The 17,677-nt window shown below is 36.1% G+C and overlaps 2 protein-coding genes and 1 long non-coding RNA gene across 6 annotated transcripts; 1 reads left to right on the top strand and 2 right to left on the bottom strand.

The window, feature by feature from the left end:
- The first annotated feature begins 586 nt into the window (after positions 1-586).
- LOC121860598 lies at positions 587-2,015 on the top strand. Its single transcript, XR_006087896.1, has 2 exons — positions 587-726; positions 1,516-2,015. It is a non-coding gene; the product is annotated as an uncharacterized LOC121860598 (long non-coding RNA).
- Positions 1,998-10,331, bottom strand: LOC121860595 (putative GTP-binding protein 6). 2 transcript variants are annotated; one of them, XM_042357782.1, is made up of 8 exons: positions 9,786-10,331; positions 9,146-9,288; positions 8,614-8,742; positions 7,546-7,706; positions 5,304-5,512; positions 4,681-4,879; positions 4,406-4,505; positions 1,998-2,302 (listed from the first exon to the last, which is right to left on the bottom strand). In XM_042357782.1, exons 1-8 carry the CDS (start codon positions 10,329-10,331, stop codon positions 2,176-2,178), a joined length of 1,614 nt encoding a protein of 537 aa, XP_042213716.1. In that variant the 3' UTR covers positions 1,998-2,175. The 2 variants fall into 2 exon arrangements, with proteins under 2 accessions (XP_042213716.1, XP_042213717.1); XM_042357783.1 differs by having other exon boundaries at positions 9,775-9,903.
- Positions 10,072-13,345, bottom strand: LOC121860596. Of its 3 annotated transcripts, none has more exons than XM_042357784.1 (3): positions 13,214-13,345; positions 12,006-12,126; positions 10,072-10,717 (listed from the first exon to the last, which is right to left on the bottom strand). In XM_042357784.1, exons 2-3 carry the CDS (start codon positions 12,118-12,120, stop codon positions 10,491-10,493), a joined length of 342 nt encoding a protein of 113 aa, XP_042213718.1. In that variant the 5' UTR covers positions 12,121-12,126; positions 13,214-13,345; the 3' UTR covers positions 10,072-10,490. The 3 variants fall into 3 exon arrangements, with proteins under 3 accessions (XP_042213718.1, XP_042213719.1, XP_042213720.1); XM_042357785.1 differs by having other exon boundaries at positions 13,204-13,309; XM_042357786.1 differs by lacking the exon at positions 13,214-13,345 and adding an exon at positions 13,062-13,197.
- Positions 13,346-17,677: the final 4,332 nt, after the last annotated feature.

Raw genomic sequence — 17,677 nt, 5'->3', positions numbered from 1 at the left:
TAAAATATCTTCAACAATCAGTGAATAGTTTTAATAGAATATATTTGGTTAAATTATTTGTTTTTGTACGAAAACGAGGGTGAGGTGAGTTGATGGTTCTTTTTGTAATAAATTATAAAATTTTCAAATCATATTAATTTAACTAACAAAACACAAAGAATTTAACCAATATTAATTTTAATATAAAACTAAATTGATTATTTATATTCGTTTGTAATATAAAAAACTTATTTCTTAGCTGAGCACTAACAAGAGAGGGCGAGCACAAAATGAAAGTACAGTAATACAATTAATAAACATTAAAATAATCCAAAAATATCAAACAACAGTTGAAGTCCATAGTTTATACTTACAAGCTATAAGAACATGAACATAACGCTGAAATTTGAAAGTAAAAGCAGTAACGATCTTCAGGAGTGAAGTGCTGCCCCATCAGGAGTACTGCCTGGTCCCCGAGACTTGCTAGGGACTGTCAGTTGGTTGAAGAGGAGGGCCACCAGACTGGTGCCTGCCCTACAGCACCTCAACTACCCTGAGAGATTGGAGCGCCTGAACTTGCCTAGCTTATACTACAGACGGGCAAGAGGTGACCTAATAGAGGTGTATAAGCATCTCAAGGGGCACTACTCAGTCGGGTGTCCTTACCTGGAGGTGGCGGACGCTCGCCCCACAAGGGGTCACAGCTCAAGGTTGAAGAAACCTCAAGTCCAGACAACTGGTCCAGTGGTTGGTGCATTAAGTGACATCTGTGTTTGTTTACATCATATTAAAATTCTCAGAATGGACAAGTGCAGCACTGTATCTATATTTGTATGTACAGTATCTCTCAACCATATTTCTATGAATCTGTCTGTTATCTCTCTAAATGCATTTTTAAACTGTTTTGTGTGTATGTTGAGTACGAGATGGATTTACCTGACAGTGTTGTGACCATACTATATTACTGATCTATAAATATTGTGAGGTAAGTACTGTACCCATCAATCTCAACTGGCTTTCTGTAACTTTGTTGTGTTATTGTTGGTTGATGTTTACCATTCCTGGGCTTGAGTTGGGAAAAGCTAACATGTGGAATGCTCTGATTTGAATCTATTGATATCCAAATTGTGAACAGCAGTCCCATGACAAAAGTAACGTGGGTTAGTATTGTTATTTCTCACAAGACCACTGTTTTTCTCATTACTATAATTATATACTATATTGTTTTTTAGTGATACGTAATATCATGCTATATCAAGGCAACAATGTTATACTCCCCTACTGGGAGTTACAGGCTTAAAAACATATGAAATGCTTAAAACATATTGTTGGTTTATCCATCAGGAATGCTTTGTTGCAAGTTTTATTCAATTCTTTTAAATGACATTAACTTAAGTGTTAATATTTCCATGTGCACTTTGAGGTTTAAGATGGCACTGTATCATAGAGCAACACAAGCCAAAGCCATTACCTGGTTTATGTGTTGAAACAGATATACTATAGTTAAATTTTAGTTCAGTATTTCTTTTTTCACAGCTACTGCTAGAGCCCCCTGGCCTTGCCATGCTAGCCAACGGTGGTCCAGAGAATACATGGGGACCGTTACCTAGACATTCAAGATGATGTAAGGACTACACGATAGAAGAAACATGCCCGATTATGAGACCAAATAATGCCAATACTGAATGTCATTGTTCTAACCCCTTCACTATGGGGGCGCCGCCTTTAATATTCTATTTGCCCAATGCCAGACGATTTTATTTAGCTCAGAAGGGAATCCATACACAAGGGACTAAGCTGTGTGAGATTTTCCCATAAACCAACTTGAGAATATGATCAGGTTTCCAAATGTGTTGTACTTCAAGAAAGTAGAGTTTTGCATATTCTGATGTCATGCACAATTATAGAGCCATCAGCATTACTGTATGTTAAAAAGCCATTTGTCCACTTTAGTACCAACATACATTACACATACAGATGAAAATCAAGATGCAAAGGCATAAAAGAAATATCCCAAATAAAGTTTACTAAATATTTATAAATATTCTCATTTACATCACATGTATTAATTATTTATTCCTTTCGTGTTTTCATTTACTTAAGTACAGTACTCATAAAATTCAAAATATACAACTGTAGAGAAGAAAACATTAAAAAATCTCACTCCCAGGATATTGCAGAACACTTCACTTTGATTTAACTTCTGAAATTTCTCTGATATGCAGCAAGTTCTTGATCAGTGAGGACAGCGATGACGTGGGTTACCTGTGGGTCACCTTGGTCTATCTCCTCTTGGGCCAGACCAGTGGCTCTCCTCAGCCATCTGAAGACGAAGGCAAAAGATCAAGATAAAGATGAAGGCAGAGGTGGATGACATGTGAAAAGTACAATTTAAAGAAGACAAAATTATATCAAGTGTGAAAAATAGCCATAAATTAATGATGATGATGGTACAGTAGTGAGTATTAAAAAAATCTAATCCTTCAAGTCTTACCTCTAAACTCTAACACTTCTTTTCATAGCTGATGTTTACACTCTCTCGAGTATTAAATCTCACACTGCATATAAATACTGTACAGTAAAATTAATTCACATAAAGATAGACAGAGAAATACACATACACACACAAACCAAAATACCTGTACACTTATGCCATTCAACAGAGAGATCGATTTCACCTGTACCAAACTATATGAAGCTCATGCCCAGTACTGATCTGATACACTTTATCAAGACAGACCAAAAAATTGAAGAGGGACACTGGAGAAAAGTGGTAAAACTACCATGCATTTACATATAGCACAATACTGTATTCACCTTTACAACAAAGGAGTCATTACAACATACCCTTAAAATTCACGGGGGTTAGGTTCTCAAAATGGCCGCAAATAGCCAAATCTGCGAATAACATTTGCTGACCTGGGGGTGGGGTTACATTTTTACTCGCGTGCAAAGAAATGTACAGCATATTCTCTATGTATTTGTCCTTAGAAAATTTTTTTCTTTTACCTGTATTGTACAGTATATGTGTGTGCATGTGTTGACACACATACACAGAAAATACATACAAATAAATAATAATGGGAAAATCCTCTCACAAATAATCCGAAACAAGACAACAAAATTCAGAATAAATGTGAGAGTCTACCCTCAAGTCAACTCCGTGCTTTGTTATTAAAGTTTACTTTAATCAGAAATTAATGTCTCTAGAATGAATGTCTCCCTGTCCCAGCTGCAAAAATGCCAGCAACTTTAAAACTACTGTACCTGCACACATTCTTGGGTACATCCAGGGTGTCATCCACGAATAATCGAGGTCCGCTAATTGTCAGGGCATGCTGTATTTTCTACTAAAGGTGGTACAGTACTCAACCTCACAATTACCAGTGGAACAATTTCATACAAATTATTCATAAAAACGCGATGATTTTTCTTCCTCATCAAGCTCCCATCTTTCAACGTAAAGGTAACTTTTATAAATAGCAAGAACTTAGACTCTAGGCACTAGAGAAACATACAGATCTTGTTAAAAATTTGGACTGTGTTAAATTTTGTTAACAAATTTGTCATTAGTAAAATTTTTTATGCTGATTCTAAGTATGCAACTCATTTTTTGTGGAAATAAATATTTAACATTTTATTGGCGTTTGTTTACAGGAACAGTGTCTGTTTTTACTGTTGAATGAAAATGAGTGATAACCTACAAACATTGTTTTTGTCAAGCAAAACTGGTGTCTTGCACAAAATGCAGTGTGAGGATTGTGCCCAAAGAGAAGCAATGCCAAAAATGTCATGATATACAAATAAAATGTATTGACAGAAGATTCAATTGGCGCTGTCAGAAAGGAGGGCGTAATGAAAAGGTCTCCATCAGAAAAAGCACATGGCTGAATAGAATGAATCTTGATCTGGCAAGAATTCTGCAATTTATCTACTGCTGGACAAAGAAATACACATCGCTAAAATGACCTTACCTAACCTAATCTGAGTCACAAATAAAACATTTCCTCACATGAGTTTCACATTTAAAATCAGCATCTTTAATGCAAGTTTCAAAAATTTGGAACAATCCAAATTTTTAATAAGACCTACCATGTGTGTGTGTTACCACCAGTACTATAAAAATATTAATGCATGATCACACATGAGACTGAAAATTATGATTTTGTGAGAAACCCTATGGCATAACAGACAAAGGATTTTGACAACACTACTGGGAAAACAGAAGTCGTAGTGTTCAATGTGAAATTCATCCAACCCCTCCATAAAGATACTGTTTGGAGCAAGTGTACCTGAATATGTTCCAGTGTTGGTCAAACCTGGACATAAAAGAATTGACACTCAGAACTATCACAACATTATATAGTAAGACACTCCAAGAGTCTTTTGTGATAATGACTGTTAATTTCACACTGATAATACTTACTGTATTTGGTCTGATCCTGTTGGCAGAGAAAATTTCCAAGTACGTCGTCCTGTGACTCTTAAAACTTCAGTTTCTATAGATGCCATAAGCTCCTCCAACCCTTAGTTGTTACAAAGAAAAAAATTAACATAATAAATAAAAATATAAGTCACACAAATACTGTACATTGCCAAGTATAAATATAATACATATAAGATAATGATTCAGTACAGTGAAAGAAAAGTTAGGATTAAATTTTCAGGCAATATTTAACAACAAAATAATTCAAATCTTACCTTGGCCAGTAGCAGCAGACACCAAATGAACATCTTTAAATGCATCTTCAGGTTTTGCCATTCCTAAGTCAATTTTGTTTGCTACAGTGATAATGGGGGTGGTCTCTGGGAGAGGCAGAGAGGATAGTGTTTGGACGACGATGGGCCCTTGTGATTCATAGTCTGGGTGACTTGCATCACGGATATGGACAATAACATCCTAAAAAGAGATCAATTTAAACCTGCCTGAAAGAGCTGAAGATAATAAAGGAAATTTTATATATCAAGAGAATTAAAATAAGGAATAAATGAAATAGATGGAGATGATCAAGAAGAGAAAAGGAATTAAGAATAAAAAACACAGACAAAGATGGGAGATAGTTAAGCAGGAGATAAAGAGATAAACAAGAACAACCTACTTTCACACTTTAGCCTCCAAGGTGATCCTCTAAAAGTGAGCCAAACGCAAACTTCAAACAAAAAAGCTCGGGCAAGGTCTAAATCTGCAGTTTTACATGACACAGTACAATTATCCCCCAAGTTACAGAATTTTGAGTTATGGGATTCCAAGTTGAGGATAACATTTCAGAAACACAACCTTTCTGTAACTCAAGGGGTGACAGTACAGTACATGTCATACTTACAGCATAAACAGCATCTTCAAGTGTTGCCTTAAAAGAAGCTACCAAGTCAGTTGGAATGTCCTGGATAAAGCCAACAGTGTCGATGAAGGCCACCTCCACACCACACGGTAGTCTGCCTCCGTGAGCTGTGACATCCAGGGTGGCAAACAGCTGATCTTTCCCCTCGGCTCGCTTGTCACCGGTGATGGATCGGATTAAAGAAGTTTTACCTACAACAAAGTGATTCTGTGTCTATATTCCTCATATTTACCATAATTTTCCCTTAATTCATTCATTACAGGATACCACTTGTAATATTTTATTGGCTAATGCTGGACGATTTTATTCAGCAGAGAGGAGACCCCGTACATAAGTGGTGAAGATGTAAAAGCAACGTATCTCTAGTCAAGCAATGTTAAAAAATAAATTACCATGATACAGGGGTAGAAGGTTTTGTAAATTGACTATGATAATAAAGCTCTTTGTTGTCTATGTAATTAATAAAAGTTAAAAATGGGAAAACAAGGAAAACAATAAAAGCAAGAAAATAAACCACCAAATAAATAATCAAAATGAAAATAAGAAAACTGCCATCTATCCACACTATACATACTCCATATCAATTACACTATATCCACTACACATACACTACACATACGAGTACACTGCATCCACTACACATAAATACATCCACTTCAGTACACATTTAGGGGTGAGGGTCAACCACTGGGGCCTCAGGCAATAAGGACCATTCACTGTAAATTGGGATAATTTTACCTGAACTTTGAACACATAATTATTGTTCTCCCCATCACTAAGCTCAAACATTTAGTTAATAAATTATCTATCATAGTATAAAGTGAATATTATTATTATTAATATTATTGATATATTTACCAGTAACTGTACTTCCATATAAATCTTACATCAGGATAATTTATACCATTGAAAAAATCTTTTAATTAATTTCTTATAGTTTTTCATTGTTAAAAATTCTCTCTCTCTATTTTTAAAATTTTTTCCTTTTCATTTCTCTCTCCTAATTGTTCAATACTTGAGCTACCTTCACGAACTTGGCTCAACACCAGCGACTGCATTGAAGGACACACTACCATAATTGTCCTCTGACTTGGTCGCTTGCCATTGGTGGGTGGTGGTTTGGTTAACTTTTGTATTTTGACCTTGGGCGGTGGAGGAGGAGTGAGCGGTGTACGATTGGGGAGGAAACGCCATTGCTCATCTGAGGTATGGACCGCAACATATCGCACAGGCCCTGCAAACACCCTCTGAACATTGGATCAGGATCGGTGGCCCTCCTTGACCAGATCAATAGGTCATGATATTTATAACAATCAATATCTTTATTCATAAAAGTGGACCCCTTGAGCATGACTGTCCGTTATACAAAACTTATAAGGTGACCCGTACTATAAAAGTCTGCATGAGAGGTGAGGCACCACTGGTTCTTACCACCTCTAGTGCCACATGATTAGGTGCCACTGTTCCCTCGTGAATAGACGAGTACAGTATTCTCTGATCTTCCTACACAGACTGAAACCTTGTCAGTCTTCTCAACACAAATGTTAATTAATGGACTTAATATCAGTGTGCATCATTCCCCAAGCCTCCACTTGTAGCAAGGTGTTGCAGCATATCTCGGGGACCAGACAGGGTGACAGTACTCCAAACAGGGAAGCACTTCACTTTTGAAGAGTGTTGCAAGGGATGGACCATCTAGGTACCTGAACGACCTTCTTAGTCACTTGATTCACCTTCTTCTCAAAATGGTCTGATAACTTCAGTTCATTGTCCTTTTCACATTTTGTCTACGTTAATAATGTTCTTCATTCATTTGGGATCTCCCTGCATACCTAGTGCCAGTAGGTTTGATCTTGGGTATATACAGTACTGTATATTTATCAATCAAATAATTCACTTTACTGTCTATGATATTCAGGGTTGTACAGTACCAGCATTTTTGTTTCTTAGTGAATCAGGCCAGTGAATGCCCCTTTATCCCCTCCCTCATCCCATCATAATCAACCTTGTAATATTTGAACCTTGGCCTGCTCTTATCATCAACCATGGTAAATTGGAAATTGTATATATGTATTGCCTATATACATGCTAAACAAACTGTAAACTTGTACTCTACGTATAAAAATTTTACTGAATAAATACTATTACAGTACTATAACGACTATTGGTGAATAAGGTAATGATGAATACACAGTACATAATATGAACACTTAAAGCTAATTACCAGCATTAGTGTAGCCAACAACTGCCACTGTTGGTAGGTTAGACCTCTCTCGGCCTCTCCTGACTTGTGCTCTGATCCCAGCTAACTTGGTGAGAGCTGCCTTCAGTCGCTTTTCTCTCTCCATCACCATTGTGCGTTGTGTATCTCCTGACACTCTCTTCCTGCACAAAAAGGAGAAATAATAAAACACTTTTCCAGATTATATTCTGTCTTTGGTTGTGGTAATACAAGGTACTAAAAGCATGAGAGTAAGGTCACAAAATGAGTGTTGATGTTAGTGGTAATGAGTGTACAGTATCCCAGACTCCAGTTTCCTCCTGTACTAACTAACACTGAAGAGAACAACTGCCCGAATGGCTAGTAAGCTGATAATAGGATAATGATTAAACAAATAAATAAATAAATAAAATAAAAAATCTATACTATTACCGTACTGTACTGATTTATACTTTATCTATGACTGTGGTGAGTCATAACCTCAAGGCAGGGGAAGACATATTAAAACTTCCCAAGGCTGTTCAGCCATAAAGATTTTCATTCTCAGCTGATAAGCTGCAATACAAAAATATAAACCCTGGAATTCTTCTTAAAAAAAAAATTAATCCAAAGAGAGTGATAAATGCCCCAGTAAGAATTTGTAAAAGGAAAGTGGAAAGGACAATGAAAGGTATTCAAAATAGGAAGCAATAAAAATAAGGCAATCTGTGAAGGATACATGATCTGGGAACTCAACATAGGCCATCAAAGGTGCTGTAGATAGGAAAAATATAACTACTTTACAGAAGAAACTCATTTATTGAGATGCAGCAACTCTTTCTAAACAACTCCCATGATAAAAAAATAAAAAATTACCATCATCACAATGTTTAGTGTGAGGGGAGTCAAGGTAGAGAACAGTCAATGGCTCTAAGTAGCAAGATAACTCACCTGACTTTAACAAACTTGTGTTCTTTTGAGCACCTTAGGTTAGGCGGTGATAATGACCTGTTTTCCCAACCATGTGATAAATCTTTGTTCGTTAAAAAATATCACACACACTTCAGAAAATGAATCCAGTAGAGAACAAACCTGATGTATGGTAATTCTGCTAAAGCCACCTGAAGTTTGGCCTCTCTGGTGCTGGCATGATGACGAAATATACCCAAGACTACAGAATACCGATCGAGAACCTTTACGCCAAACATTTCTTCGAGTTCCCTGAAAAAGAAAAGTTTAAAGTTGGGGTTTTACATTGATTTATAAACCCAAAGAATTAGTTAAAGGAGTATAGTGTTAACAAGAAACTAATGCTGTGTAATATAAATCTCATCTATACCTTTAACTTAAGTCACAAATTAAATAAAGAGACAATGAAGGTACTAAATTATGCTACCACCTGTACTATCATCATCAATTTACATCACACTACAATTCTAATAATCAATAATGACTTTATTCTTGTTGTATCAATAAATACAGTTGTATATCATTATTAAATTAATACTGCATGTACTTCTGAGGACAAAAGAAATAGAAGGAATAAAACAATGAGACACGCAATCTCTAAACAACTTTACATAACTGTTTTCATTAGTTAAGTGAATGAGTATACAGTACATACATCATCTGGAATTTCTTCATCATATCAATGCTAATGAAGACACAGGAAGTGGTACTCGTGGAGCGTATCTGGGAGGCGAGCCGCTCCAAAGTTCCTGATCCAAAGATTGTTCTTCCATCTAAACTTTTTACTGGTACGACCTCCTTTGAAATAAAAAAACAAACATTAAAACAACATAATTATACACAATACAGTATATACAATACAGGGAGTCCCCGAGTTATGAATGGCTTACATTCCTGGACCTTGTTGTAAGTCAGAATAATGCCAATTCCATAGGTTAGGTTAAGCTAAAACACAACCCTGCCCATACAAAACAGCAATAATATCCCATACTTAAGAAATAATGTAAATAGGTTTGTATATAAAGTGATGTTAAACAACATTATATAAAAGATAAACAGATTTTTATTAAGAAGATACGTACTGTATTGGAATCACTTTTGTAAGTATGGGCGTTCATAGGTTGGGTGCTCTACTGTATGTCGGGGACTCCCTGCACAGTACAGTATATGTATTCCAACAAAGTACTGTACCAGTTTGTTTATTGTTTGTTACATTTTACTCAACAGTTTTGGTTCAGTTAAGGTATTCAGAAAATTTGTAATTCACTCAGTACAATACAGTACCTGATAATCACCTTTGCCACAACACGGACACCTGGCAACGTGGAGATGAGAGCTACTGCTTCATCTAACATTAACTGTCCTGAAGTAGTCACCTTCTTTTGAGGCCCCCACTTCACCCACGGCTGCAGGACTACTACACCTAATTCTCTGATGGCAGCCGAGTGAGATCCGATAAATCCTAAAATTTTTGAGTCATGTCTTAAAGATTCAAATGTTGGGTCATCCAAGAAGCGATCGTCAATATCCTCCTCAACTACATCAACAGGTTGTCTTTTTTCTTTGGCACTTTTCTTCTTCTTACAAGTTACTACAGTTGTGGTAAATGGTCTCAAGCTTATCATACAACTGCTCTTGAGTAATGGAAGTCTTACAAGATCAGTGAGACTTGAAGTTGAACATGACTTATAAAACTGATAAGTCATGGTTGAATCACCTGCAAATGCTGTATAACTCCTGAGAGCATTTTCAGTTCTATATACTTTTAACCTTGAGGAAGAACTAACCAAAATATTTTCACATAGAGAAACCCCCGATCGTAGAACTCCAATATAAGCCATTTTGTTAGGAGGACACGCTAGTATAGTGCTGTAAGACTTAAAAGCTGTTCCCTATTATAACACCACAACAATTAAAAATATATAGTTCTGTCTATATGTGTCTTTGAACTTGATTTTATGAATAGAGTTGGTTTTATCCTCTTCTTTTTTTTCAGTTGGTTAATCGTCCTCCTCCTCAGCAGGTATTGGTCTATCAGAAATTGGGTTTAAAAAAGTGTGCTTGTCCTCAGCTGCCATCCACGCAGCCTGGCAGGCTTTGGCTCGAACAGCTGTTACTTGGTACGCGACGCCACAAGCCACCAAGCTTGACACTATGATGTGATTCTTGCGGCTGTAGGGAAGGTATTTCACCAACAAGTGCTGACTGATATATGTGCCTCCAAAAGCTGCAACAAGAAAGGTACCATATTAAACTACAATAACACTCAAATTTACTGTAAATGAAAAATCAATTTCAATAACACTTGTGTTGTTTGAATCACTACAATTTAAAGTACAGTAGTCCCTCGCCAACCACGGGGGTTAAGTTCCTCATAAACCCCGTGGTTGTTAAATCTGCGGTTGGCAAGACTAAAGGCTTTTGGGAAATAGCGGGTTAGGTTTTATGGCCGCAGATAACACTCATAAAAGCCTAACTAAGTTGCCTGTTCCTTCACTAAACAATAACTATATTGTACATTTAATTAAATTTGAGTCAAATATATATAAAACAGCTAAATATAAATTAACTGGTAATATAAATTTTACAGTACGTACTTCTTCATGGAGAAGGTATGTTGCTATAAAATAAGAAAATAAAATAAATGAAGAGCATGAGTGTGTATGTGTGTAAAGTGAACATGTGTGTGTGGACTTGGCAGGTCACCAAGTTAGACTGTTCCTGTAGCTACATCCTCCAGCTCTCCCTCTACCAGGCCAAGCTGTGTGTTGTTATTTTACAACTTATAGGTTCGGGTGGATATACTGTACCGTACATATTTGTATTTTTATTTTTTTTTACTGTACACACAATCGTTCATACAAAATGTGCAAAAAAAATAAAAGAAATGTTAATCCTAAGGTAAAAAACATCAGAGAACAAACATTTTTACATCCACAGGAGTTAGCCCTTGAACGTGGGAGGGAGGGGAGAGTGTACCTCTGTCTCCCTGTGTCCTTTGTGAAATGACTGCCAAATGGCAATGCAGTATTTTTTTATTTTATTAGAATCATTTTAATCCATTCCTCACAATCCATTCCTCACAATTACTAGAATCCCCCTACCGTGGATTGGTTGGAGAGAGTCTACTGTATTCAACAAGGAGTCATATTATGCATGTTTTGTTTTTGTTTTTTAATTAAATATATCTTCCTATATATATACAACAGAGCTATTCTGTACAGTACAGACTTTGAATTTCTCAAAATAAAATGATTGAAAGTTTAACTTAAACTTAAACAGCATAAAAAACAATATTAAACCAAAAATAAGCAAAGCCAAAAATTTTTGAGTACAGTAATTATTTTCCTTTTCATTGATAAAATAGCAGAATGCCTAACCCAACCTAATCCACCTAACCTAACTTAACCTAACCCAACCTAATCCACCTAACCTAACTTAACCTAACCCAACCTAATCCACCTAACCTAACTTAACCCAACCCAACCTAATCCACCTAACCTAACTTAACCTACCTAAGCTAAACGATGCCAGACCCGTTAAGAACGTCCGAGACATGCACTCCATATAGCCTCCAAATGCTGGAAAAGCATCCTTGTATTGGTTGATCACCTCTGTGTTGTTGTTCATCCTTCACTGAAAAGAAGAAAATACACAACAAAAACATTACCAGGCAGATACTGGGCTAGTCTGGAGGACCTTCACAGCCGCTTCTCCCCGTCTCAGTAACTCTAAGTTCACCCACGGTAGGTGTTAAGTTATTCTAGGTTAGGTCAGTTTAGTTTAGCTTAGGTTAACTTGAACTTTTAAATAAACACTTTTTAACACATTAGCCATAACTATGGCAGTGTTCAATATAAAACACAGAGAAGTTGAGGCATTTTTAAGAATTAGTTTTCAATTAAAAATCAGCGGCTGCGAAGTCGTAAATAATTACCAGATACTGTATAAGGTAAAAATAATTAAGCTGGAAAACAAATAATAATATGTGATACTTGTAGACAGAAAACGGTTAATATATAGAACTAACCCGCCAGGGCTGCATAGCGCCGATGCGGCCATATCATCTCACGTCCAGAAAATGCCTAAAATTTCACCATATCATAGTAAGTTCTTTCTGTTTAATATAAGGGGAAGTTAGGTAAGGTTAGGTAGGTTTGTTTGGTTTGGTGTGTTCTTCATACCAACAAATGTTAAGTATCATTTATTTCTAAAATATCCACTTTTTAGCATATTTCCACAAACTACAAGTGTCCATTATAATATAACAATGAAAATCCGGCGTTTTTATAATTGTTTTCAATCAATTTCGCAAGCGGGTTAGTCCTACATAATTACCAAGAAAGCAAAACAGATTAAAATTAACTGTGATAATTATTAGCTTATTAAAGTGAAGAAACGAATACTGTATATAAAAAGCTGGTCTAAACTATCAGTAGTACATTAACAGGTGTACACTATTCTCAGAACAACGAAAGTTTAACAACATTTTGATGAAGTTAGATAAGCATAACTAAAGGTAATAAACGTTTGATATTTTTCTTTGGCTGCTCCTGGTTTAACAGACTTACAGTTTGCCTGTTTCTCTCCCATAACTACTATGCCGAACCAATGTTTACTTATATGCCAAATGAAGCTTAGGACAGGTAAGAATATCTTTGCATAAAATAAACCAATGACAAAAGAATTCAGTTTTCATATAAGAAATCTTACGAATAATTACTTCCTTCTCGTTGTTCCTCTTTCTTGTGATAATATGGTCAGTCTTCATAACAGCTGTTGACCTGCGTGGGGGACCTGCGCTCACGGTCCTCCTGCAGGCGACACAACAGCTGGCCAACCCCGCTACATTTAACTTCATTTATCATAAATCCTCCCACCTGTCATCTTACTAACTGCCATTTTGCCGATCGTTTTGTTCTCCTTTACCTTGTTAAAAATCTTAATTGTCCAATGTTAGTACAGGAGGAAAATCTAATAGAACCTGCCATGTTGGGAAGGATCATACAGGTTCTCATATCCGACCCTGGGTCAGGATGAGAGTGCCATGGCTGTATTGTGGGGTATGGTTCACACTCAGGATGGGATGATGAAAGGAAACTCACGATGTGCTCTCTGTATACATGTTGTATTGGATGTACAATGCAGCTTGGTGCTGGGAAGGCAGCATGGTTACAAGCGTGATGTAGAGAGAGCTGGTTGGTGAGGGTGCTCAGAGGAGGACCAGCTTGTGGGTCGCCATGCTCGCCGGCGGGAGTGAGGACCGCCAGGCAGCAGCGGAGGAGGTGTTGCTGGCTGGTTGGTGTAGGTAGAAAAGAGGAGAGAGAGGTCACCACGAGGTCAGGTCTTTTATAGCGGGGGTAGGCGTGGCTTAATAGTTGACCTCTGTCATGTAAGGCGGCGCTGGTTGACCCAGACCACGAGGCATACACTGGGGAATTCGCGGGTCGGCTACTCAGCGACAAACAGCGTTTGTAGGGGAGGTATCCACTACATTATTATTAGCACAATCACCTCCACTGCAGCAACCACGACCATTTTCCAATCCTATCTAAAACTGTTAATAATGTGATATTAATAAAACTCACACCAGCATCGTCAAGGAATGGCGAGTTGGTTGACAATTTGAGTCATAATACACATATTGATCAGTGCACTTGAGTTACATAATATTTTTTCATGAAGTCTGCATGTGTGTTGGAAAACATTCGACAGTGTAGTAATGTACTGTATATCATTCTGGCTAAGGATTTGTCAAATTATTGTATAATAATAGCTTCCTTGTATGTACTACACCCTCAAGAATTCTCCATTATAACTACAGTACTAGTAAATGGGAAAGAAAAACGAAATATTGCAATTTTTTGTCATATTTACTGGGTTTTATTCATCTATACATAAAATGAATAAATATGAAGCATAATGCAAAATAAATAATAATAAAAAATAATAATGCCCTAATACTTTATTTGAAGAATGTTTTTTCTTTCCACACACACAGAGCTCAAGTAATACTTTTCTCAAGATGTTCGTCAACACAACTCATGGAGAATGGAATCAAGAATCAATTTTGTATCTATCTTTATGGCATAAGCATCCCAGTGTCCAGCAGTGTGGCTCATGTCTTGTCTTGTCTCCTCCATGCCATTCTTGCCTCACACAGCAAAATATAACATTCTTCCATACTCACCTCTCTTTCATTCATATTCTCTCTCATTCGAGTTTCAAACAATAACATTTCTATTCAATATATGTTCATATATTGAGTTTCAAAGATCATATATTGAGTTTCAAAGATATTTTATGTATTTGCATTTGTCTCTACAATGTACTGTACACTCACTCCTTCAGTGTACAGAATGCAAAAGTACTGTATTACAGTACTGTATCTGAATACACAGAGTTCGTCAGAAACCATATTCTGTACTGTGAAGTTTGTCTGTACATATTCCATACATTGCTGACCATCTCCAAATACAGTACAGCACAGTGTTTTTAACCAACTGCAAAAACAATACAAACAAAAAGTTTATAACAATCTCTATGCAGAAAAGTTAGAAAATAAAAGGTACAAATTCTATATACTATAGAAGTTTGTGTGTACAGTATCTGCACACCGTCAAATATCAAAGTGACAGTCACTACACTCACAATGTTTGATAGAGAATTGTGCATACTAGTCAGTAGAACTACCATATGAGTGAGGTGGTTGTCACTTACACAGTATAATGCCTATCAAATTGTACATAAAGGGAGAAAATAGGTTGACTCCCTTCATGTAGGTCTTCCATGAACAACGGGTTCAACAAAGAGAGTTCAATCCCTGTATAAACACCCAAATTTATAAACAATACTGTAGTTATTTACCTCTTGTGTACCTCATTCTAAAGTAGATTCAGATAAATAGTTCTTGGTCATTGAACAATCAATCTTAGTTGCTCATAGAAGCCCAACTGTGGGAAAAATAAACAAATACAGTAATTGAAAGAAGGAAGAGATGGTTCCTCCAAATAGCCTCTGTTCTGCCTCACCTCCCATTACCAATATTTCTTTTTTAATTAATATTACACCTGCACTTCAGTGATATGCCACAAATTTCTCAAACCTCTCACTATCCCACACACATTTTTCCTCTCATTTCTTCCTTTCCTACTCTTGATGTACGAGTTACCTATCTGATAAAAACAACCATTATTTTAGTCCTCAGAGAAAGGTAGGAATTTATCAATTTTGTGTACAGTTTATATTTCTTCTCAGTAAGTTATAGTTAGATGTAGGTACTGTACAGCAAATGTCAAAAAGAGGGTCAAGATTTGTTGCATTCAATGGTGTGAAAAATAAAGCTGGCATTAATGGGTGTTTGTCAAAAGATCGACTAGTTAGGAAAGTAGTAAACATACTTGTAGGCCAGACATGGACATAGTAGACCATTCACAAAACATGCAGAAAGTTCAACAATTACAATATGAATTGTACTGAACATAAAACGTCTTGTATTCTGGTGCACATTATTACTAAAATCAGTCAAGAAATTGCAGATGCTTTCATCTTTGTAGTGACATGAAAATAACTTTCCATATACCTTTCAATATGATTCGATAGCTTTCTAAAAATACATCTTATAACGCATGGCTCTTATAAACAGGAAACTACCTTCAACTACATAATTGAGGAAAATGAGCATCACATTCTTGTCAGGTTAAAACTGTTGGGTATCTATACAAGTTCTAACACCACTTGGAAAGGATTCAATTCACATAGGTTCTCGTTTCCTTTCATATATCTATTCCTCAAATGTTGTATAGTACCAGACAGCATTCAAGTCCCGTTCAAATGTTTTTAGCACTTCTCTTGGGCATTCACTTCTTGAGTACGGGGGAATATGAGGCGACCACAGCTTTTAAGAAGAATGGTTTGCCTGGGTGATGGGAACAGATGCGTGGATAAGAGATCTGGCATAGTATTAATAAAGACATTTATACAATTGATGGAAGAATTGTTAGGACCAGAAGAGTTGGCACATACAGGGCACAATAAAAAATATCAATATACATGAAATTAACTCTGAATGATACACAAACTAACATAATTAACTAAATCAAGCTTGTATATTATTAATGATTGAGGTTTTTCATTTTACGTATGCATCGTTATTGTCCTGAATAATTGGATGATAATTATCTCTAACTTCTTTACACAGGCACCACCTGATCCAAGTGGTAAGTAGGCTGGCTTAAAAAGTACAGCACAACAACTGCTTATTATAAAAACCAATTAACAAAGTTCAAATAACATAATAAATTTGCCTTAGAGTATTTTGTATATATATATATATATATAATATGCCTTATACATAAAATTTTCAGACTTGAGAAATAGCGAGCAAGGTCCACGTCCCATGTTCCCTGTTGAAGAGTGAGATCAGTGACAAGAACAAAGTGTCTGCCTCCCAATAAGTCATCTTTTTTTCCTCTTACAAGGTATATTGTAAGGTTGGTCTGTAGACTTGTTTTGACAATGCAATAATCAAGTTCACCGGGAATAATTTGTAAAACCTAGTCATAGAAACTAAAAGTCTTGAGCAAAAAAAATTATATTGTGGACAGAAACTTCGTTAACAGATAAAAAAAAAAAAAGTAACCGGTACTCAAACCTATTCTGATGATATGTAGAAAATAATCACATCAACAGAGGATATGAGATGTTGAGCATACATGGAAAAGGGGCAGCTATCAAACAGGGAGGTACTACCGCCTGGGAAGATATTGGAAGCATAATTTGTCCTCCAATTGTAGACCCTGCTGCTACATGGCATCAAAATTTTTTTGACCAAGTCCCAGGTTGCTGACCTGACTTTAATTGCAGTTTCTCAATTGTTTCTCTTACTATTGACAACACAACATAAATATATCATTTTCCTCTTGATATATTTTGTATTTTTGTATTTATTTATGGCTCATTATTATTATTATTTATAATTTGTTTAAAATTTTTATTATTATTTTCTTTTATTATACCGTAATTGTTATTTATTTTATATACAAAATTTTTATTAATTTTATTACAGTACTACCCTGTATTATCATTACTATGATCATCATCATCATAGTAATTGTTATTATTTTATTATATTTTCGCCTCCCAGGCCTTAATGACCTGTGCCCAGGTGGGCTAATGCCCGTGGGGG

Source organism: Homarus americanus, unplaced genomic scaffold (genome assembly GCF_018991925.1).
Source record: "Homarus americanus isolate GMGI-L3 unplaced genomic scaffold, GMGI_Hamer_2.0 scaffold11150, whole genome shotgun sequence".
NCBI classification, from domain to species: Eukaryota; Metazoa; Arthropoda; class Malacostraca; order Decapoda; family Nephropidae; genus Homarus; species Homarus americanus.
Note: the sequence above shows the minus strand (reverse complement) of the source record. Positions and strands in the feature narration are given on the sequence as shown.